Here is a 24,501-nt window from a genome sequence, read left to right as displayed (position 1 = left end):
AGAGGTAAAGGTGAACTCTGTTTAACTGTGAATCTCAGGGGCCCCTAAGTAGGACATGGCTGTGTGTGAAAATGAAGAGATGAATGCCTTTCAGAAAGAAGAGGCATGGGAAAAATGCTCACGCCAACACTCACACACAGACACAAATAGATGACCTACTTGTTTACTTCCCTTCCATCCATAACAAGCAGGCATTTAATGTGCAAAAAAGGAAAGAAATTTACAGCAAGAAATGCAATTTGACGTTTCAGTGCCTACTCAATCATGAGTGGGCTTTCCTGAGAACAAAACTGAAAGCTGTTCGGGTTTCAGAAGAGCAAGGCTTAGCAACATTTAATCAGTTCGTAATGACTTGTCCCTGCAGAGGAGCTTCCAAAAGTTGGAAAAAAGAACGCTGATGACGTCTTAGTGTTATCGGATCGAGCTTGGTCTGAAGATTCAGCATTTTCTCCTCAATTAGATCCTTCTTGTTTAAACACAAAGACAGCTGTGAATGAAAAGTCAATTTTCCTCTGAGCAGCAGACACAGTTCCAACATCAGGACTACATAGAGCCCTCATCTAGACCTGGATATGTCCAGCAAGTTTCATCCTTTTACCTAATTTTACTAAATAATGCAAACTCCTGAAAAAATTTCAAATACTCACTGTTCAAAAAGATGCAACTTTCTTTTTAGAGCCTGTCTAATAATTAGTGTGAATAAAATTTCTGTTCAAATAAAATAAAAATCCTACCTTCTAAATGAGATGACATTAGATTAGAATGAGTATAAAGATTGTCTAAAAGGGCAGCTTAAAAAAGTGCCACTTTAAGCTCCCTTCAGTCCATTACCTGTGTTCATTACTGATGTTAAAGTTGCATCATAAACTCGCTTGAACATGCATGAGGCCTGAAGATGTGGCTTTATTCACATCTGACATTATTTTTACTTCTGCTTGTTGTTTATCATCATATAGGCAAAGGGGATTTCCCGTTAGTCACTAAGCATTTGGCTTCTAGAGAACAGCTGTTGAGGTGAATATTAAAAATAGATAAATAACAAGCTTCAGACAGTCCTCTCATACAGCGCGAGCAGTGATTGGGACTACTGAGACTATTCTGTTGTGCAGCGCTTACAGAATAGTCAAATCTTCCTCATTATTTTTCCCCCCTCAGCTCTCTCTGACTTTGTCCCTGCCGTTTTTTGTCATCTTCATCAGCAGACAGAGAGAAAGGCAGCAGAGCTCATCCTCCAGGAGCTGCAGGCAGGCTGGCTCTGTCACTGCTGCTCCTACAGATGGAAAACCAGGGGCAGACCCACCTGCATCTGCTCCGAAGCCCAACTAAATCATTTATATGTTGAAGTCACAGCAAACCACCATATTCAAATTGTTTATGGCGTAATGTGACTTGCATAAGGGAGTGTGGGATGAATATATATATATATACCGTATATATATATATATATATATGACTCTTCCTGGGTAAGTTTGGAAGTAAATCCAGAAGGCCAGTTGAGGGTCAGTGAGTTTGACAGAAAAAGGCATGTGGACAGAGTGTACCTCCACACACTGTAATTTCCAGCCTCAGCTGTCTGTGTGGGAAAGTACAGAGGCTTATTGGGAGTTAATTTTATCATACTGAGCTATTATTGCCTTGATGGCCTCGTACATATCCCACTGTGGACTCTGGTGAGAACACACAGTGTGACACAAACAACTGTCACTCAGCTTTTTTGTGTGTGTCCGCTGCGTTTCTGTGTGTGTTTAAGTGCATTGTGAAGCAGCTGCTGTTTGGAGTAAATATTGTTTCATAAGCAGAGCAATTATAACTGTCGTCACCCCTCTTGGCGGGAATTTCTCTCCGGTAAAATAAACAAGATTTTTTTTTTTTTTTTAACAATCAACAGCAGAGCTTGCTTTAATGAGGTTCTTGAGAAGAACTGTAACAGTTTGTTGAGTATTGAGGCAGAAATTCACATTCTCTTTTTAATTTACATGTAGATTGCTGCCAAGCATGTTTTTTATTATTATTTGACAGGCAAAAGAAGATCCTAGAAACAATTCTGCCACCTCTGAAGATTAATTCACTTCTTGGATCTGTTTAAAAGATTGTAGAAGAATCTACTGAACTAATTTCAGGAACATTTGGCAGAGAGTTGGAAAATGACTGGAGCCCAGTCAACCCTTATTACCGTGTACAGATGAATGGACATTTGTGAAAGAAATTCAAGTTAAATATAAATTGTGGAAAATCTTAGATATTGTCATTTTTGTTCCCATCAGAGGCAATGGCACTTCCATTCCAATCACACTGTCACCAATATATTGTGTCAAAAATAACAGCAGTGAATGGCAGTAGTTAAAAGTCGCACTTTTCTATTCACAATCAGCAAGGTGTTTTCCTGTCTTGTGATCACTTTAGCTTGGGCAGTGTTTATGTTTAAAGGAAAAATAACATGATGTTGGAGCCATTTTTGACTTTCCCATAAGATGGTGTTGTGGCACAGTGATTTTGTATCTAGACAGTCCGGTATTTATCCCAAGTGTCACTTTAAGAGGCTGAGAGTTTCTTTTATCCATATGACTTTGTGTGATAAAGTGACTGAAATGATATTTAGTTTGGATGTTTTGGAACAATACATTGCTTGGCATATTCAATTTAAGTTGTTTTTGGGGGATTTTTATTGCTTACTGGGCCAAGAACACAAGAAGACAAAGTGTAATAAAGTTAGGTGCTTATCCACATGGCACTCAGTTTATCTTTATCTCTGCTTGTACAGAGCAGTGGCAGTGATTGGAAACAGCTAAGCGTAAAGGCCAAGACCCACCATGTCCGCTTTGGCATAGGATCCGACAGACAATTTGGTTGGATGATGTACACAGCAATTGCAACACATTAAAGTTAATGGGGCTTCGCAGGCCGCAAGCGACTCCCTGCGACTGCGTCTCCGATTGTCCGACCAAGACAGACCTCGGGTCTATTTTGGTCATAACTCTGCACCAATTTGACCCTGTATGATCGAACGCAAACAGTGTACCTAAACTCTCACTTTGCTTCCCACAATCACTCTGTGTTTTTTATTGTGAAGGTTCAACTGTGCTGAAGAAATGTGAAAAACATTATGCTCACAAACAACACTTGTACTTGTACTGCTGACTCCTCTAGTGCTACCTGTCCTGACCGTGGCATAAACTTCATTGTGTGCTTGTCACTCAGCCTAGGATTTTTCTGTTGAAGTCAAGATTGAAGCTAATTGTTTAGCAATGTAAAAGACTGTTTGAAGTGGAGGAGAAATCCTTCGTCTTCATCTAACAGAAAGGTTAGCAAGCACTTTGGGGATAGTCAAGGCGCTCACTCTGTCCTTTTCTGTGTTCCCAGTTCTAACACATCCTTTTAGCATATTTTCCAGCAAAAACATTTTCAGTTTAAAACCATAGGCATTCACAACACATCTTGTTTCATACATGGTAATACACTTTTAGAGTTGCATGGCTCCAACGGCTCTTTTTGCATGAGAAAAGGTTTGCTTAGTAGTACTTCTGATACTAAGGATTGTGATATATTTATTCTTTAAAAAAAGTATGAATTTTTAAATTATATATATATATATATATATATATATATATATATATACTACAATTTGCATTTAAAAAACAAAACTTTGCTAGATTTTTTTGTAAAACACTCACAAAAATTATACACTCCATGAAATATTTAGTGAAGTTGAAAAATTATTAAGGCAGCACTTTTTCAGGCAGCATTTTTTTTTTAAATCGCCAGGATATGTATGTTGCAATACAGTGTAACTCCTGCAAATTCTGAGATATAAACTACTTATTATCCTTCTCCAGTATGTAGATATTGTATCCCTGTCAAGGTTCCATCTGTGGTATTACTCTGCTGACAACTTGCACAGAGGAGTTTCCTCTTTTAGGTAATGGCAGCCAGAGAAGGAAACAACTTCATCTTCTCACACTGTCTCCATTGTCAGCCCAATACATTAGATAAAGTAAAAGCAAATGGTGAACAACCTGTATATCTACGTGTGTGTGTTTGTAGTGTGTTGGGTCTGTTGTTGCTGTCGAATAAGTATTTTATCTCGGACGTTCTTACGTAAGATGTAGACAGCTGGTTCCACTTTCAAAGCAAAGGAGGGAGGCGCCAGATATCCTGTGAAATCGCGCCCACCGCCTTTGATGATGGCAGAGTTTCATCATGTCGTTTTAAGTTTTGTGGTTGTTGAATTCATAATCTGAAGGTGTTTTGTGAGTTAAACAGAGAGACAGCACAGAAATCCCTCTGGCTTGTTTTATCTCACTGTAAGCAGGACTTTGCTGTGCCATTTAAAACCAGTCTGTTTTTCCACTTGAATTATTAAAGATGCATGTTCACATAGACAGTTCTCATGTTTACCTTCATACCCCCTCAGGACCTGTAGTCTTTATCCACCTGGATGATCTCTAAGGGCTATTAGAGGATTGCTTAAGGTCTGACATATACGCCAATGTGTTTAAGCAAGAATAAATCTGCCTGCAATAAACACTTTTTGTCATTTTTGTTTTGTCAGGGTTTTCTATTTTACAATATCAAAAGTTAGACTTTGATTTGTCGTTAGATTTGAATGGTTTGTAGTCGAAGTAAAACCTAAAGTTTAATTATGATTACATTTTAAATCTAAAGAGCTGAACGGAATGTTTTTGGGTGAAACAAGACAGCATGTTAAGATGAATAGATATTTAATTTAATTTATTTAAACCTGAAATAAGTTGTTGTTGTTTTAAAAAATGTTGTCAGAGCTCCGATAAGTGCCAGGAAATTATTTTAAAGTAACTAGATAAAAAAAAAAGTAGTTATAATCACTTTTAAGATTGGAAAAGCTTAAAGATTTTCAAAAACATTTGTTCTGGTAACCAAAACTAAGTAAAAGTAAAGTAACAGCTCCGAACTGCAAAGACTTCGCAAGATTATTGTTTGGCTAAAATGCTTTTCATTGAGTTTTTCATTATGCCACCAAAAAAAAGATTGTGTCCACACTAAATTTGATGCTGCTTTCCCTTTGTGTTGCACAACGATAAAAAGTCTGTTCAGTAAGTTGCTTGCGTTGTCATCTTTGAACAACTTTTTCAACTTTTCAGCTTTTAACGGAGGATCCAGTTATTTTATGGTGAATTTGTCATATATAATGCCTATGGTTAGCTGATTAATGATAAATACCATGTTCGATGTTTTCAAATGCAAAGCGTTGTAAGGTTGAAGAGCAAAACACGCAGAAAAGGCCGATAAGATCAGTAGCTATAGATCAAGTTCAGCTTTGAGAAAAGCTTCTAAAGCTGTCAGGCGTTGAGTGAGTTACCATCTGTATTTCCGTGCATTTAAAGCAGGATGAGTGGATTCCACCTTTTAAAGTCTTGAGTGAAGCGTCGGATCTTATTCTTGGAGTCTGGCAATATTCCACACTGTGGGTCATGGGGTGATTATCTCTTCCTGTCAGGAATGCTGAGAATTTCCTGCGTTTTCTCCCTCTTCCGGCCTTGTTACTGACTGCGCCTGAACATGTGACAGAAAGCCCGGGCCCTGCACACTTTGATTGACTAGTGCACTTTCTGTTGTTGTTACCTGATCTTCAGCAGTAGCATTGATACACACGCCGGCTCTTAAAGCACTTTACACAGCTCTTACATCAAGAGAGGAGGCATTGAGGGTCATGACGTTTACTCAGTGGACAAATACAATAATACGCACCTGCTCTAAAGATCTCTACATCTGCGGACATAAAAAGTATTTTCATGCACTGGCCTTTCAGTGTTACTAGCCGTACCTGTTGTCAACAGAACAATGAACCACACAGTTATTCCTAGAAGTATGAGTGCTCTTTTAGTTCTTTTCTTTGAACTGGCTCAGAGTCGTTTTTGTTGTTATAGTCTGTTCAATGCCTCTGCACTTTATGGCAAATGGAAAACCTTTAACTCTCTGCAGTTATTTTCAGACCTCATGAAAGCGGACCTAGCTTCAGACACATTTTTGGCCATTGAAAGAAACATTTCTGTCATAAATCAGTCTTTGTAGTATGCGGTTTGTTGACCATCCATACGGTTTTCCCGATGCATGCATCTGTGTGCCTTGACTCAGTCGCCAGAAGCAGTCAACTCTCAGCTATGTTGTTTGTGTCCCTAGGAGAAAGGAGAGCTGTGTTTGCGTAGGATGGTGGTTTGGGAGGGGGGTGGAGTAAGAATCAGACCCAAGTATAGGCTACTTCACCACAGTTATTCTCCCCTCCCATCTTGCACCCTTCGGTCCCCCTCTCTGCCTCCCTCTTTGCTCTTTTCCCCTTTTTTCACTCCCACCTGTTTTGTTCAGGCAGTTGGTCTGGGCAACAGAACTGGGAGAGAAAACTGTCCCAAAATAGAGAATAAACCAATGACGCAAAACACTGCGATCATAGTTTTAGAATCAGGGCTGATGCGTAGTTTAATCTAGTGTTTTGCTCATGTTTGCAGTGTTAGCATTGGTGTTTTGCCAACCTTACAAATCTGGACATCACAGATCATCCACATAGCTCTAATAGATCTGGTCCTGAATACTTGAAATGTAACCTCCCTCCATATTTAATGAAGCTTTACCGGTGATTGACCACATTTTTCAGTTTAATTTACATTAAACTGTATGTTCTTGACTGTAAACATAAGCAGTGTCTGCATTTGTCCATGTCTATATTCCTATGACTTTATTTCATGCCTCATCCATTAAAAGCTCTGTTCTTTATACGAAAGTCATTCTACCTTCATTTTATCATTGCTAGGCTACCAAAGTGCCACTTGATTGGGACTTTAATGAGGATTGAAGAAGAGCTGGAGTGAGTTTGGACTACAAAGACAGAGAGAACAAAGAAAATGAACTGCAGACAGCCCGTCAGATCCAGTAGGAGTAGCCTTAGGACAGTTTTAGGCATCGTTCTGCAGCCACAGCATGCACAGTTAACTGTGCTGCGTGTGACACACAGATGCATTAATAAGACAGCAGCAAACATGGATGCTGAGTGATGGCAGCTTTAAGGCACAGAAATGACTCCTGCTTTACTCAGTCAGTCCTCACTTCACAGACCTACCTCCGGATTTCCATTTCTACAGCCGGTGTCTTGCATAAGTTGTCCTTCAGAGACACAATACTAGAAAGAAATTATTGCAAAATGATGGGCAGATGATTTCTGTAATAACACACAAGGACAGTGATCATTGGAGAATTTTTTAAAGTACATATTTACAAACTAGATTGAAATAGCTGTGCATTTCCATTTATGGACTAAAACTGTGAATATTTTTTGTTTAGATCATGCTGTAAAAAAAAAGAATAGTAAGTAAATGCATTACAGTAATTCTATTTGAAAAAGATTTGCTATGTAGTTGTTAGTTTTGCAAATCCATTTGATTTGGTATGGCCATCTGTATTTACTCAGTTGTATTGTAATATGAGAGGGGCCAGTTACATAATAGCTGTTTTTCTTGTCTCTGCTCCCTTTTTACTCATGAAATGTAGTTTTTTGCTTCAATTCAAATTTTGGGGGTGAATATCAGTAGATATGCACTAAAATGAAATGAGTGATACAAACTGAAATATATTTCTTAACAATTTCACAAACAGATAACATTTGCATTAGATTGCATCCAGATACACGTTTATTCTTATTGCAAATTTGAACAGGTTCACAGATCTTTCCAGTCTGTTTCTGCTCAGGGTAAAAATAGGCTGTGGGCTTTGGAGACAGAGGTGGAGGAGATGAACCCACAACTATGTATGTATCATATTCAGTAAATTAAAATATGAACAGTATTTCCAATGAGGCTTGTTTGTCTTGTTTCATCAACCATAAGTAAAAAACAAAACATCATTATTAACAGAAATAAAGGCTTAAAAAGATCCGTCTCAGCTAAAAAGAATTAAGAGCAGATGAGAAACAGTTACTGCCCTTTATCAGTCTGGAAATGATAACAAAGCAATTTCTTAGGTTCTGGGAATCCAGCAAACTAAACTAAGAACATTTATTGGAAAAACTAAGAAAACATGGGTCAGAAACTTTCCTAAGAGAGGTTAGTCAACAACAAATTACTCCTACAGTAAATCAACTACTCATCCAAGAAGTTCTAAAAGAAAAGTTATAAAGTGTTAGACCTCACTTTCCTCAGTTTAGATCAGAGTTCATGGTTCAAAAGTTGGAAAGAGACTAGGCAGAAATGGTAAATTCCAAGGTGAAAAATCATTTCTGACCAAACATACTTCAAATCCCTTTTCACATTCATCAAATGAAGCTTTGGGATAATCCCCATGTCCTTTCGGCAAATATTCTGTTGACTGACAAGTAATTTTTTGTGGAACGTGTTCAGTGGGTGTTGCTGAAAACGAACATCATTCTTACAGACAAACATGATAGCTGGTAGTATGCTTTGTGTTGACAGTAGGAAGAGGACAAATACTTTTTCACATTACTGTAGAGTGGACAGAAAGGTTAGAAAATATTTATACCACATTGTTTCTAGACTAAACTGATCAAACTATGTTCTGACTGTTTTTCCAGTGTTCTTACATAGTACATACTTCATTCTTTCTCAATTGTCCCAGATAAACTGTATGTAGCGTGATAGCGGTCTGATTAACAGTGTTGTTTCTCTCTGTGGTTGTCTCCTCCAGTCTCCCAGTCCAACAGCAGCCTAAAGAAGCACCGAAGTAGGAGCATTTTTAGTCCTTTCTTTTGCTGCTTCCGCAACTACAATGACTACCATGTGGAGCCACCGCCCGCCAACAACAAGACACTTTCTCTGCCCCCTCCTCCAGAGGAGAATGGCAGTCCTCCTAAGGTAAAGCTCATGTTTTGCTTTTATTGTTGGCCAGTGTCCAAATTACATACCATTAACATTCAGAAGACCAAACAGACCTTCAGAGAGTTAGTTAATGTTTTATGACAGGAGTCTGAGTTTAACTGTAGAGCCAAATAACTTTTGTTTGGTTTCGTTACAAAAAGTTTGTTGGAATTTGCCTTCTCTTGCTGGGGCCTTGAGCAGAGGCGCTGTACTGCCTCTCTGAGCTCTCTCTCCGCAAATTTTTCCAGCTGCTGCAAACCCATTGAACCCAGAGGTTGTTTACCGTCCGCTGCTTAAAAAATACGGGCTACTTTCCCATCATGCATTCTTCGATATCTGCCTGAACACCCAATCGCGCACAAAATAACACACACAGAGCACTGAGCACACTTAGAACCCCCTAAAAACACATACACTTGCTCACTCTTGGTTGGGCATCAGGGAGCAGCACGTCCTACCACGGCAACACACGTGTGCACATAGACATGCAATCACACCAGAGCCTCTCTAATGCCCATAAAGTTGGCCTTGTGCACGTCTGGTATGATGGATTGCTTGGCACCAGCGCCTCCCTCTCTCCTCTTGTACACTCCGACCAGTGTAGTGACAAAGTGTGAAGAGAAACTCTCTGGCTGTGGAAAAAGGCGCCAAACACTGAAGCTCCTCTACAAACAGTCTTCTGCTGCCAAACGCAGGTACATCGGGCTAAAAATGGAATCAGAATCATCACACGTTCGTTCTTGTTTGTCTGTAAATGTCTCACACTGAGGGAAGAAATCTGTTGTCCTTTACAGGTCACTATTGATGTTGTCAAAGCTAACCTGCTCCAGGTCACTGTGTAATAAATCTGTTCCCATTGATTTAGCGTGATCTTAGAGATCTTTCCCCCAAAACATTGTTTTAGAGACTGATTTTCAAACTGGGTCTGCTCCCACAGTTCCCTCCCAGTAGTGTAGTGTTGCTGGATTTCTAACCAGACGAATCTTGTTACTATGGCAGCTCTGTTTGTTTTTCTTTTTTGTGTGTTTTTTTTTCTGTAAGTTGTTTTCACTTTCCACAATGTTTGTGCTCCACGTCCACCTCCTCTGTCTTTCCCAACTTTTCCATTCGCTGGTTATTGTATTGCTGTAGACTTGTGCTTTCGGCTGTTTTTCATTTCCTTTCATATTCTTCTTTTTTTATGTTTTTTTCCACGCCATCTCTCTCAGTGTCTGTTTTATTCTTCCTCCACTTATATTCTCCAGTATGACGAGGTCCGGGTCCTCCCAATACTCAGTGTACGTATGATTGTATTTCATTTTTTCTCCATCACGCTTCATCACACTAACCTTCTCCCTATGCTTGAGGTGCTTCATCATTCAGGTTTCATGCAACTGCTGACATAAAGGTGATTTTTCATTCGATGAAATATTCTCGATTTTCCACAGTTCATGAGGTTATGTGCCTTACAATTCTTTTGTGCTTTTAACTCTCCAGTCATTAATATTTTAAAATAATTTTTCAGATTCACTAATTATCCCTTCAGGCAACACTATATAATATAGACTCTACTTCCCTAGAATTTCGTGGTTATTTTCCAGAACCTACCATGAACTTTCACAGAAGAGTTCACTAGTTTTCCAGAACTTAAAGCTTATTTTGCAAAATATTTCTGGAAACTTTGTGTAACTTACAAGGTACTTTCCTAGAACTATCATAACTCTTACTGCTTACTTTTCTGGAAATTATTGGGTGCTTTACTCAAACTTAGATATTACTTTCAGGAATTTATCTTAACTTTCAGTTAACTTTTATGGAACTTACTGGTTACTTTATTGAAACTTACAAGTGTTTCCCCTGAACTTAGAAGTTACTTCACAGAAATTATGGAAATTTCTCGCTCTTATCAGATACTTTCCTGGGTCTGACATATTACTTTCTTGGACCTTATCAGGAGTTTCACCAGAATGTAGAGGTAACTTGAAAACATATCTTACCTGGTGCTTGCCAGAACTGACCAGGTGCTTTCTTGGAACTTTCATGTAACTTACTGGTTACTTTACTGGAGCTTGAAATGCATTTTCCTGGATCTAATTGATAGGTTTACATTTTTTAAAATTTTAAGTTACCAAGTTTCTTCTGGAACATTTTTTTGGTACTTACTAGTTACTTTCCTGAAACATAACAGGTTTTCTGCAACATACAGGAACAGTGTGGAAGTTCAGGACAAAAACTCCAATTTTCAGTAAGTAAATGGTAAGTTCTGGGAATGTGTTGGCAAAGTTCTTTAAAGTTTCATGAAAGTACTTTCTAGGTTCAGGAAAGTGAGTAACCCCTTCCTTGAAGAGTGACTAGTAAATACTGTAGTTCAGGATAGTACGAGATACATTCCAGAAAGTAACCTTTGAGTACTGGACAAGTAACCAGTGAGCGCTATGAAACTTCCAATAAGTTCCAAAGTCTTTTAAAATTAGGCAAAGTAACTGCTAAAATCCAGAAAAATGCTATTTATGTGTGGTGTTACCTTGCATGCCATTGTCAACTTTTCAATTCCTTTGTGCAACCTGTGTTTTTAAGAGAGTGAGTCAACAAATAGATGCCTCCACCTTGTTTAGATTGGGTATTGGAAGTCGGTGCTGATGCTGCATTTGATTTAGCTATTTTGGAATGTGTTAGATTCCTGTGGTTTATTGTAATTTCGAATATTCACACTCACAGCATCCCAATGTCTGCAGCCAAGCTTTGAATTGCACCACCCAGCAGACGGCTCCCTTCAATAGCAGGAAATGCATATGGTGTTGAGGGCTGCTCTTTGTATTGCCAGGAGGATGAGAGCAGAGTCAACTATTCTGAGCGGTGACTTATATAACTCAAGCCTGGGTAGACAAGTCATGTCTGCGTCAAAAGTCGCTATAACTTTATGTGCAATTTGAGACCACTCTCCCAAGGCTTCAAACAGGCTAGTTGTACAAAAATGTTCCTCTGGCATTTCAAAGCATATATTTCTTTAATTATTTTAAAATTCAATCCCATCTGGCACTGCTTAACTAAATGATAACTGATGATTAAAGTTCATTTTGCTGATTTATTTTTGCTTCCATAAAAAATGCAAAATAACTAGCCAGCAGTAATTTTAGCCTTTTTATTAGTCTCATAGTTTATGTGACAAGCCTTTTGATGAGTGTCATATGATGACTGTCAGATCTCACAGGATGAGATCTGATACCGTGGCATATTCTGACATCATGTTTTAACACTTATTCTGTGTTAAAATAAAAAATAAAATGTAAAGATGCATATTTAAACTGTTGTTATTAAATAAATACTACAAACTGCTGGTAAAATGATATGGCTTGTTTATCATTAATTTCCTGTATAGCTGATAACAATTTATTTATAATAGTAATGGTTTTAATTTCTATATCGATTCTATTGTTGCAATATAAGTGTCAGCTTTAGATGTTTTAAGTTTGAAGGTTCAAATTTCTGTCAAGTTGCCAATAAATTTAAGTATCGATTTTGAATGCAATGGTAGTTGTTAGGTATTTTTACTGAGCGCACATATTTTTATCTCTTTTTTTTGCCTTTCTGCTCTTTTTAAAGTAAAATTATGAGGCTGGAGGCAAGATGATGTTAGCTAATAAATCAGATGTGTTAAATACCCAGGTACCAAGCCTGCAGCAGTGTCTAAAAGGCTGGACTAACTCCAAAAGTGATAGATAGGGGAATATTTCTTATTTTGCCATCATGCACAACGGACTGACAACATACTGCTACTATATGTTGATACAGTCATAAAAACTAAGCAAAATTTTCTTAAATGTGTATGTGCTTTAAAACTGGTAACCAGAACAAATCATATGTAAATGTTGTTTGAAAGCACCATGAGACACATTGTTATTTCATTTATACATTTACATGCTTATAAAAAGGGTCTGTTTTGCTCTTATTTATTATCAGGTGTTTCCATCCAGTCAGCATGTTGTGATTTGGTCATCACTGCATCTTCTGGCTTGATCTTGTGGAAAAGATTATGTCGTTTGCCTGGTGAAAATGTGAAGTCGGTCTTTCTTAACTTAAGCAGCTCAGCTGGCAAGAGTAAATGTAATAAATCACTGGCATACTGGGTGTCATTCAGTGTCCTTGCTCAGAGGGAATTCTTCCTGCAATACATCCTGTGATAAGACATGATTAACACAGTCTGCCATGGAAAAGCACGCTTAAACACAGGGACATGCAGGAAATGCCTGGCACAATGAGTGGCAGCTCACTTGTGGGAACGTGTTTGTGGATTGAAAGAGTCCTTGATCTTCACCTCTGTACAGTCTTGTGTGTGTGTGGGTGTGGGTGTGTGTAGTTTGTGTGAATAAGAGCACTGATGTGAGTGTGTGCCCCCTGTGGCTGAACCATCTGCCTCATGCCTGTGTGTAACCCCAGGCTTTGGCAAAGGACACAATCATTTCTCCCTTCCCCTGACCCTGAACGCAGCACCAGGAGTCGTTCTTGAGAAGAGCGATATGAATCCCCACTCCGGTCGCTATGCTACCATGGGGCCACAAAGGTTTGCATGTTCAGTCAGAGAGAAGTGGGCACCTTCCCGTTGTTTTGCACAGTTTAAGTACTGTAAGAAAATAAGGGTAGGATTAGTGGGCTGACGTCGCTTCTGGCTAAACACACTGAAGTCGGCCTGCTGCTCTAAATTAAAGGGCTAATTATCTGTATTAATAATTCCAACTGAGTATTTAGACAGACAAAACCTGACCTGGATAACACCACACTAAAAATGATCATAAAATGCATTTTTAAATGAATGATACTTTCTTTATTTGTGTGACAACACTGAAGATTGAATTTTAATTTCTTATTTTGACAGTATGTCCTCCTAACATTAAGACAATTCAAACAGCACTGAAATTATTTACAGTGTTGATGAAACCTTTGACTGACCTCAGTCAGTGTAAAGTAATACCAGGCGCACTCAAGCCATGGAGGCACAGTCTATAAAATAATTTCTGATCGATTTGTTGCCAAAACAGCGGTAAGTAATCATGTATCATATCAAGGTTGTTACTGTATTTTTAATCTAAAGCTCCTACTAATAAGCAAATAAGTAAAAATAAAGCTGTTCTTATGTTTATTAAAATAGGTCTTTTATTTACCGAAAGAATCACAATCTTTTCCAACTTTAATTGTGAAAATGTTTGAGCTGGTATTACATCTCGTGACAGTTTGTCCTACCCTTGACCACAAAATATAGTATACATGCCAATGTAACCTGTCTGTGTTTTCTCTGCAGCCTCCAGCCAAGTTCCTCCTGCCTGAGGTCAGTATAGCCGACTATGGCAAGAACTGTGTGGTGATCGACCTGGATGAAACCCTTGTACACAGCTCCTTTAAGGTACACCATCTATCCATCCTTCCGTCCTTTATGCCAGTGGAATAGCTGTTTAAAAGTTAGTCAAGGAAAAATACATAATACTCTCATGTGTATAAAATTGCACTTTTACACAGTAGCTGACAGTTAGATTTTTTATTTATTTATTTTTTTTCACATAAACAGACTTCTTAAATTACTTTTTGTTCATTTCTAATTGTAAATAAAATATCTTCCAGCTATTTTTGGTTCTCGCTATCCAAAGGTTTTCTGTAACCTAACAGTTACATTTATTTAGTATCTAATTAGGCTTAATTCTAATGTAAACTTCTGAATCAGGCGTTTATTTTTTGATCATTTTTTTCATCTCAAAGTAAAATAATAATAAAAAAAAATGTTTATTTTTAAATATAATTTGAATCACTTGGTTTTTTTTATAAATCCTTCACACCGTACAGCCTTTTTATGTTGTAGTAGTTTATATTTGAAGCCCAATGTTATTTGATATTGTAGCAATTTGTAGATGGTCCCTAAACGCTCATGTCATTTTTGCTGTTAGGTTGTCTGTTGCTTCACACACTCACTGAAGGCACATCACAACACAACACCTGCTGCATAAAAGGCAAGCATATGTGATACAACAATTTTGTATGAGCTCTGTTTTCTTTATACTGCTTGGCCTTGCAGGACTCTGTATCTGAGTGACTGATAGTGTGCAAGAGTAGAAAAGTGATTTTAGTGCATCATAAATCTGGTGCGATGTCCCTGTAGACCTTGAGTAGAGGATCAGGCTGTCAGATATGATATATAGATTAATATATATTATCTGTTAAATATTTAGACACCCCTCTTCAGTGAGAACCTTTGTGTAATCCTTTTTGTTGCTCATATCATTAGATAGGTGCGCAGACGGTTTTAGTTCTCAAGTGTAGGCTGTACATTAGAATAAATAGATTTCTATTCACCCACCAGAATGATCCTGCTTTTTAGCATCCAGTTTGAAGCTCCTTCCTTTCTGCATTAAAGCTGCTTTACACACCTGGCCAACCTGGTGACCTATTTCAGCATCGCTCTGCCTCAGTCTGTTCTTATTATACCTGGTTATATTTTCTTTTAACATAAAAATCCCTATAGTCAAAGACAGTAGATTTGAAGGCAACTAAATAGCCCCAGGTGACGACTCTTTGTTGTAGTTTCATTCAGAAGTGAAGAAGTTAACTCGTTTTTATTCGGACAAATACGTTTTTTTATGTAACTACAAGCTGAGTTCCACACTTGCTGTGAAATGTAAAAGAAAATATGCGCACACACCCATGGCGATCATATGCCACAAACACATGTGCTCTCTCAGACACAAGGGTGTGTCCTGTACAGTGTACTGTTGCATTGAATGGCTGTGGCATGGATTTCCCAGAAATCCAGTGCAAGTTTGAATAAATTTTCTTCGTCTTTGTCAAAACAAGTCACACGCTCACATTCTCAAGAGCTGGGATCCATGGAAAATTAGATTGCTTTAGAGATTAGTATGCCATATGTGCTAGGAGCAGACAGGGCAGTGGATGGAAATCAGTTGATTGTGAGGAAACAGAACAACACAGAAACGACACATTCGCAGCATTTTCAGTTCCGTTCTGGGCCTGTGCAGGATTTCCCCCAGGTTTCCTGTTCAGATGTGATAATGATTTGAAATATTATGCGCATTCTTTCTCTGGAAGCTCTGGAACTGAACAATGAATGCAGGAAAAAGAAAACAACAGGGACACAGATAATGCACAGATGGACATAGATTAAAAAAGCAACATTACGCAACACTCTGCAGTTTCTGCTTTATCCTGCATGTTATGGATGAGGGGATAATTCCCAGGCCGGTTCCCGGATTAGATAAAGTGTGTGCTAGACAGGTCAAAACAGCAGAAAGGATTATTTACATAATAACAAATAACATTTATTCTACTTATTTGAACATGTGCTGCTATTTTTTTAGTTTGTGGCAAAAGTTGGTTGTTTTTATGCAGTAATCGATTTCATGTGGTAATAAAACCAAACTTGCAAGTTATGTTTTAATGTGATTAACTGCATGAAATTAAAGGGACTAAAATGTTCTTGGCTGGCTAAGGTACAATCAGAGTTTTGACTGTTTTCAGTGTGTTGATTGTTTTCAGTCAACACACCGACTGAAAACAAATTCTCATTTGGATTTAGGTTTTGATTATCACTATATAAATGTGTGCGTGTGTGTATTTAAAATCTTTGATGGAAAGATTTCAGACAGATGAAGGTCAGATCTTGCCCTTCCTGTGATGCAGCCTAATCAATCCTGAGCATGTCTTCCTAACATTTATTTTCCGATATGAAATATGTCAAAAACCATAAAACCTTCCACTCTAAACTCTTTTAAGGTTGAGTTATTTAAGCACTCTCCTTTCTCCGTTATTTAATCTAGACCTACTTTCTGTCTTACGCACACTTCAACCTTCTCCTTCATGCATCTCAGCCTCTTATCCATGACAAAGCAGGGCGATGAGCAGCTGTTGAATGCGCAGTCTTCCGATGATGGAGCAATTCAGCAGAAGAGCAATAACCAAAGGAGCGGAGAGAAGTTTGTTTTTGTGACCCACCTTTCTTTGTTTTCCTTTTTAAAGATTGAAGTCATAGAAACTGTATTTTAGTTGATATTAAAGCCTATTAGCTCTGCTCACAGCTTGTCTGAATGTTTTTTATGATGTATTTAAATTTATGATGTGAGAAGTTAAAGAGTGCTTATCATTTCTGAAGCAAACACCCCCTCTGCTGGATGGCATGTAACTGTTGCTTCTAACCTGACATTTCTTATGCCTGAAGGCCAGAGCCAATAAAGATACCAACTTTATAAAGTCTGAGGATACATTCAGGCCTTGGCGTTTCTTTAGTGTTCAACAAAAGTTGTCAAAATGCTTTACCAGAAAAACCTGAGAATGACATGGATGCCAGATGGATATACAAGCAATTAACAGGAAATAAGTAATTGTTGTAAAGCACTGTGGCTTTGCAGTGCTTGTGTACGAGTCTTACCTGAAGCATTGTAAAGAAACTTATTTTCACGACATTTTCTTTCTACTCTTTCTGTTTTATTTTTCACTTTGCCGAGGTCCAAATAGGGTGAAAGATCAAAGGAGTACTCTTGTTTCTTTCATAATGCCAGCAGCTCACATGACACTTTATGTTCACTGCCTACCAGAAGTCCTGAAAAGGGAGAAAAGCATTAATCTGTCCTCGCGCTAAGTAATTAATGAAAGAGATAATGCTGCAAAACTTAATGTTTAGGATATTTGTGGGAAATTTCTGACATTAAAATCATGTGTATGAACAATTTTTACTGTCTTCCAACAACATTGAGATGGCCATCATCAGTCGTTTCAGTTGAAAGTTTAAGCTAGCTGGTATGTTTCACCATATGTGGTCAAAGCTGGCTGCTATAAAGATGCTGGCAAGTTAGCTCATGCTAAAGCAACAAATTTGTTTTCTAGATTCGTAATTCAGATTTCTTACTTAGGTGTATTCAGTTGTACCCTGGTATGATGCTATAGCAATTTATCCTTACAATATAACTTCTTATTAAGTGTTTAACCAATAGGTGACAGCTACAGCTCTTCTCCCCTGAGTACATGCAGAAATGTATTTTTTACCTGTCACCTAGTTCTTTTTTTCTTCTTACCAAAATGACTGTGCCTCCTACCTAATCCTTTCATCCTTGTCTTTACATCCTCCGCTCATCTTCCACCCACGCCCCCTCTGGTATCTGTCTTCCTCTGCCTTCTGCACCTTCTCCTCTTCCTTCTCCCGCTTTTCAAAATGACACAAGACACACAGAGAAAACAGCAGCTCTTCCTTTCGCCTTCATATCTGTCATCTTTCCTCAGCTCCCAAGTTCCTCTCCAGAGCACTGGTTTTTATTTAACACTCGCAGAGTGCTGGAGCAAAGGGAGCCACATGATGACTAGAGTCATCACTTGCCTGAGGCATATTGCCGGGCTATTTTACTTCTTTTCTTCCATAAAACAAGATGTGGGTGTGTGGCTGGGTGTCTTTTCTTGTGCTAAGATGAGCAAAACAAGTGACAAGTTTTGAATCCTCTTGTTGCTTTTATGTCTTCCCGCAGCCCATCAGTAATGCAGACTTTATCGTCCCGGTGGAGATTGACGGCACTGTTCATCAGGTAATGCCGCTGTGATGTGGAGGACCTCTGTACGTAGGCGTAAACATAATAACTTTATACTGCCTGTTTTAATTTGTGAGGCTTCCCTTGGGAAACTTGTTTCATTCGTCTCTATATTTATTATTCTCTGTTATCCCACAGCTACCGTGCATCAAAGTCCAACCACTTCAAACATCTTAGTAGTTTTTGCTTTTTTTCTCTCCTTGCTCACTGTAATGGAAAATGGATTCTGTCTTGGCCTTTTTAACTTTACATGTCCCCGGACCTGTTGAAGACACTATTGAAAATGCAGGATTTTTTTTCACACAATAAAAGCAATTGGGTGAAGTGAACAACGAGACTCCTTTTGCGCCATCCATTGACTTCAGAGGGAAGAACAAGATTCAGGACTGTAGCAGCAACCTCGTTCAAGTAATCCAGGATAGGCTTTGTGGATCTACTTCAGCCCATCCTTGATTACTTGCACTTGGCAGCAGCAACTAACCCACAAAGACTTCCTCAGGAGAACAGCAGAGCAGACAAATATGGGCTACCAAGTTTGTTTTATGCTGTATAAATGTAAAATGTCATGCAATGCACTCTTGATTTGCGAGAGGGAATGCCGTGATAACAAAGGGATCACAATCTGAAATATGTGTCTCACCTTATCCCTAACAACTGTGCTTTCTTATTTGAAAAGTTTGTTTACCAAATCAATGCCGGTTTTGTTATAATTTTAGCACAGTGTATTTTATTTACATTACATTTACAAAAATTACTGGAATTTTATTAAATTGTTTAAAGTGACTTTTAGTTCTTAGTTTTATAAGATTTTTGTTTGGGAATATGACAGTCTTTCAAATAAAACATTTGCAAATTACTACATGAATTGCATTGTAGTTTTATTGTTTGCTTTATTGGTACACTGCTGTTAGTGCAGATGCCAGTGGTAAAACATTGCATGTTAGACGCAGACAAAAAGAACAACAAACACAGGCTGCTTTCGGTTTTTTTGTGAATTGATTGAACAGATGTTTGCTTTTACGCATTAAGAGGTATTATTCACAACCCTCTAACAATAATTCTCTATCATGATTGCATGAAAAAACATCTTTCCTGGCAGATTGAGAACTAGTGTGTAATCGTTGTTATGGGAAAATTGGTTTGATTCTGAGTAATTAGATAATTTAATTGTTGAATAATGACAGTTTTCTTGCTAATGATGAATTTTCTTTTAACCATCACATTTAGGTGTACGTTTTGAAGAGGCCTCATGTGGACGAATTCCTCCAAAAGATGGGGGAGTTGTTTGAATGTGTCCTCTTCACCGCCAGTTTAGCCAAGGTTGGCTCATGTGAGACCTCCACATTAGGCACAGTAGTGCTTTCCATTGCCACGTCAATAATTTCTTTCCTTTTGGGTCTGGTTAGTATGCTGACCCTGTGGCAGACCTGCTGGACCAGTGGGGGGTGTTTCGCGCTCGGCTCTTCAGGGAATCATGTGTTTTCCACAGGGGAAATTACGTCAAAGACCTCAGCCGGCTGGGCCGAGAGCTCCGAAAAGTCATCATTGTAGACAACTCTCCTGCCTCATACATCTTCCATCCTGAAAATGCAGTGAGTCATTATTTTTCGGACAGTCCAACATACTTGAGGTCAAGTTTCAATAGTTCAAAACATTATCTTAGGAAGAATTTCCATCCATCTGTCCACTTTTCATTCTATATTAACTCTATTTAGGGTTGCAGGTGGACTTTCTTTCTGGGGATCTTGAACGTATCTTCAGTCCATCACAGGGCCAAAACAGACACGTACAAGACCAACAAACATTGCAACTGAGTACAGTGTAGAATCCCTAATGGCAATGTGAATTGAAATGCGTTAAACATGCATGTTTTTGCACTGTAGAAGAAAACAGGAGTACCCTGAGAAATACCACACATGCACAGACGCACAGAAAGGCTTCAGGATGGATTTGAACATCTGTCAAACTTGAGAGTATTTTCTTCTTAAAAACTTCTCATTTAAAAAAAATAGCTCAAAATACTAGAGCTCAAACAGAAATAGTTTTCTTCTTTAGTTAAAATACTACAAGTGAGAATGTAAGAGATTCAGTGCTTGTGTTCTTCATCAGTGTTCAGCCTGTTTGTCAAATTTAAGACTTTTCTCCTCCATGGAGAACTTTCTGCAACTCTTCCAGCCTTTGATGTATTTCTCCCCATTAATTATTAACACCAAACTCACACCAGCTCCTCACACATAACGCAAGTCTTTAGAAGCTGTTCTCAGCTTTTTTCCCTTTGCTCACTTTCAAATCAAAGCTTCTCTCTCTTCAGGTTCCGGTGCAGTCCTGGTTTGATGACATGACAGACACAGAGCTGTTGGATTTGATCCCTTTGTTTGAGGGTCTCAGTAAAGAGGAGGACGTTTACAGCCCCTTACAGAGCTTGAGGAACAGGTAGCAGAAAGGACATCACCCCATCTCTGCCACGGTCCTGCAGTCCGGCTCCCGTTCTCCAATCCAAAGGGTGGCCAGTTTGAGCATTTAAAATGAACTGGTTTTAATCTGGAGAAAAGGACTCTGTGGATTCTTGCCATCTGTTGATTCCTGGACTCTTTCTACAGGACTCCGACTGACATAAGATTATATTACTGTATGTATATAGTAAATGTTTCTATGAGTAAGATATACAGAAAATAATTTTTCTATCAGAGAGAGGCAGTTTTACTATTCTATCAAGATTCTGTCAGGTAATATTTTAGTTACTAAAAACAATCAAATTCACAGATCATATTTTGTTTTGTTATTTTGAAGACTGTGTGAGCTTTATTTTCTTTTGTGTCGTTTTCTTTTTTGTCCCAACAACTGTGATTTACCTTCTCCTACAGAATGAAGTGCCTTCATTACTGTGCTTACTTTGTTGTTTCGGGTTATGGGGTTGGAATCTCCAGAGACATTGTTATTTGTAAATCCTAAAACAGAAGCTGAAAATGATTTTGTAAAAAAGAAAAAAAGTCCGGCATTTATCAAGCTAGCCTGGATTACTGTAGGGTGTTTGATATCAGTAGCAGTAAATTGTTCAATTCGCCAAAGACGTTTACAGTTCAATGTGATCTGTGGCTTAACTACAATATTTAATCCTTGACAGTGGCGGTACATTTCTGACCCTGGAACATACAAAAAGCCTGCCTAATTTTTTTGAAAGACAAAAATCAACATTTGTGACCATTTATCAACTGATAAATGTTGCATTTATGATGAAACTTAGAAATTTGAAAAAAAAAAAAATTAGCTTATGTTTTACTGGACTATGTTTACTTAGGCTGAGAGATTTGGATGAATTGTAAAGAAATGCTGTTAAAACTGTACTGTACGACAAAAATAAAGTTGCAAATTTGCACACTGTCAGCTTGTTATCAAAGTGTAAGAACTTTGGCAAAACTCAGCAAAGACCTTCATTTAGATAGACTCAGATGTTATATGGTACATATCAGGTTTGTTACATGGTAGCTATATAGATTTTCATGACTGAAATATGTTTTTAAGTATGTGAGTGAAAAACGCATCACAAGTCAGCTAAACAAGGTTCCTGGCTAGCAAAGAGTGATGATTTTATGTACAGAACATCAAACAAGGCTTCAATGAATAACACAGTGGTCACCCAGAATGAAAATAGTGATAAGACATTTTCCAGTCTAGTGTGGGTTCTTAAGGTGAAGATTTATAAAGACAATATATGCAATCAAGAAAAGGAAGTTGAGAGAAATAATGTCTGAGAAAAGTAGAGGAGAGACCTAACAGACCGGCACTCTACCCAAAGATTCATAATTGATCAGTGGTGAGTCCAGTATTCATGTAATTCCCCAAAATGACAAAACAACTAAAACACTGGCAGTATTCAGATGAACAAAATGTCTGCTTCAGTTCTGAACAGAATCATTATTCTTATGTTAACTAATGTGCCCAAAACATAAAAAAACAACACATCCGTACTTTATAATTAAAAGTCCCTTTAGTGCAAAAAAAAAAAAATATGTATCTTCCAGCTTAAACATGTAAGTTAGAAGGGAGGTTAGAAAACTAATATAGTTTCTGCTACTCATTTGGTCCAGACACTGAGAATGAGACACTGGTCCAGGTAATTATCATGGAATAACTCGCTGGAGGAAAACTTGGAAAAACTGGGTGTTAGTTTCACTCTTAACGGGATCCATAGACTTTATCAAATGTCTTGTTATGACAGAGGTTACAAAAAAAAAGAAAAACTCAGAGTTAACACATTTTCATACCTGAAAAACATTACACTTTCAACAAACTTATTCATTATAATGATGTTACACAAAACTTATTTGGTGATTTTATTTTTAGCTGGTTAGGAGAAAAATGCTCAGTTCACCAATGAAATTTTTCCTGTATAGAAAATCGGTAAGGGAGGTAAGATTGCTCACTACTTCTTCTGTTTGCAATAGTCGATTGTGCCTTTATGTTTTAAAGAGTTTTTGCTCCAAAGAATCTTTCTGTGTAAATCTTTGTTACTTATTTATTGTGATGTGTTGGTGCTATTTTACTTACAGGATCTGGGAGTTTTAAAATATTACATTTGTCCTTTAATCTAATACAGACGAGTTTGTTCTGTGGGAGAAAAGCAGAGAACCAGATGAAAATCTGGATGTTTAATGGAACAAGATTTGGACAACACAGAAAAACATTCATAGTCGTTTAAAAATGAGATGTTAAAATAATTCTTCATGTATTCAGGGTAAGCAGCCCTATTTAACTTGAGGAAGGACTGTGTGTATGTGTGGATATTTATAATTATGAATTAATTAAAACTACTAACTGTTGATTGGCTGCCTCAGGTCTACAGTGTTTTGTGTAAGATTAATGTTAAAACACAACATTCATTACAAATCTCACAATGTAATCAAGACAAATAATTACACTTTTTACTACTATTATGTAGAACAAATTATTCCATGTGTAGATTTTAACATATCGCAGGAGGGAGTAATTCATATTTAAATGATCCAAGCTGAATAAATGCAGATATTTAATATTTGCATTTATTTTTGCTTGGACAATAATTGGGTACCAAATATGACATCATATGATAGTTTAGAATTTCATATAAAGGATCATCGACTGGAATATTGACATATTTTTGCATTTTAAGCTTGTCCAAAAAATGGCCTTCATACACAGGCCTCAATTTTTACAGTAAACATTCATGCCAATTTTGATTATACTTGCTTTCCTCAGGCTACAGGAACGAAGGTCTTATAATGTTCAATTAAACATGTGATAGCTAGTAACTATATGGAAACCTTAACCATTCCATATCAATGCTAATACTACCTCTAACATGCCTTGTATCTTGTCTTGGCTCTAAGACTTAGTGATTTGTCATCCAGTATTCAACAGTAATGGTCTCCTGTTTTGGTTTATGAGTGAAAGCAGCTAAATAAACATGTGGGCTGAGGAGCAGAAACTGGAAAATGAATGTTAACAGCACAGCACAGTTTAGCTTTCTCCCGTAAGTAAGCTGACACCGCAGACTGTCCATTGCAGAGACTGGCACCTTCCTGGAGAGTCTGCTTTCAAATTGCACACATATTGCACAATATAAGACAAATAATGCCTTTATCATGCCACAAGAATGTTAAATTTACACCGTATCTGCTGGAACGCAAAGCCATGACTTTTAAGGATTTCTTCATATCAAGTTATCGGTGTTGGTCACTCAAAGGGATCAAGTTTATTTGTTTGGTGTTTTTACATTGAAAATCAAACTATGGCGAAACTCAGCTGAAGCCAAAGAGAAACAAAGTAAGAAAATACATAAATAAATAAGGTATTTTTTAAAAAAAACAATTAGGAGAAGTATAAAATTGATATAATCTCAATTTCTCAACAAAGTGTAGCAAACAGCTTCATCCACTACATCATGACTTGTTTTAAAAGTCCCTTTAATTATAAACTTATCTTTCAGCAGGAACCTGCTGAGCTGTGTTGTCTGCAGGGTTCAGTCGCATGCAGTTGCATTAATTGCACCATTATAAACCAGTTAATGTGCAACCAAGTCAAGATGTGGACTTTTGCCTTCCGCTTACGTTGCTGAGTTGCGCTGGTGGATTAAGCAT

General features: G+C 37.8%; 1 protein-coding gene across 2 annotated transcripts in view; it reads left to right on the top strand.

Annotated features, from left to right (window-relative positions):
• The window catches only part of ctdspla (CTD (carboxy-terminal domain, RNA polymerase II, polypeptide A) small phosphatase-like a), a 32,695-nt gene extending 10,153 nt beyond the window's left edge, over positions 1-22,542 (top strand). The window contains exons 2-8 of one of the 2 annotated variants that reach the window (XM_028004874.1): positions 8,665-8,831; positions 10,079-10,111; positions 14,110-14,211; positions 18,326-18,382; positions 19,613-19,705; positions 19,792-19,977; positions 20,697-22,542. In XM_028004874.1, coding sequence (XP_027860675.1) covers positions 8,665-8,831; positions 10,079-10,111; positions 14,110-14,211; positions 18,326-18,382; positions 19,613-19,705; positions 19,792-19,977; positions 20,697-20,822 — 764 coding nt within the window. In that variant the 3' untranslated portion in view covers positions 20,823-22,542. The remainder of the gene's footprint in view (positions 1-8,664; positions 8,832-10,078; positions 10,112-14,109; positions 14,212-18,325; positions 18,383-19,612; positions 19,706-19,791; positions 19,978-20,696) is intronic. The other variant, XM_028004875.1, reaches the window with a different exon arrangement.
• Positions 22,543-24,501: the final 1,959 nt, after the last annotated feature.

Source organism: Xiphophorus couchianus, chromosome 21, assembly GCF_001444195.1.
Source record: "Xiphophorus couchianus chromosome 21, X_couchianus-1.0, whole genome shotgun sequence".
NCBI lineage: Eukaryota > Metazoa > Chordata > Actinopteri > Cyprinodontiformes > Poeciliidae > Xiphophorus > Xiphophorus couchianus.
The sequence above is the reverse complement of the archived record's forward strand: the minus strand, read 5'-3'. Positions and strand labels throughout refer to the sequence as shown.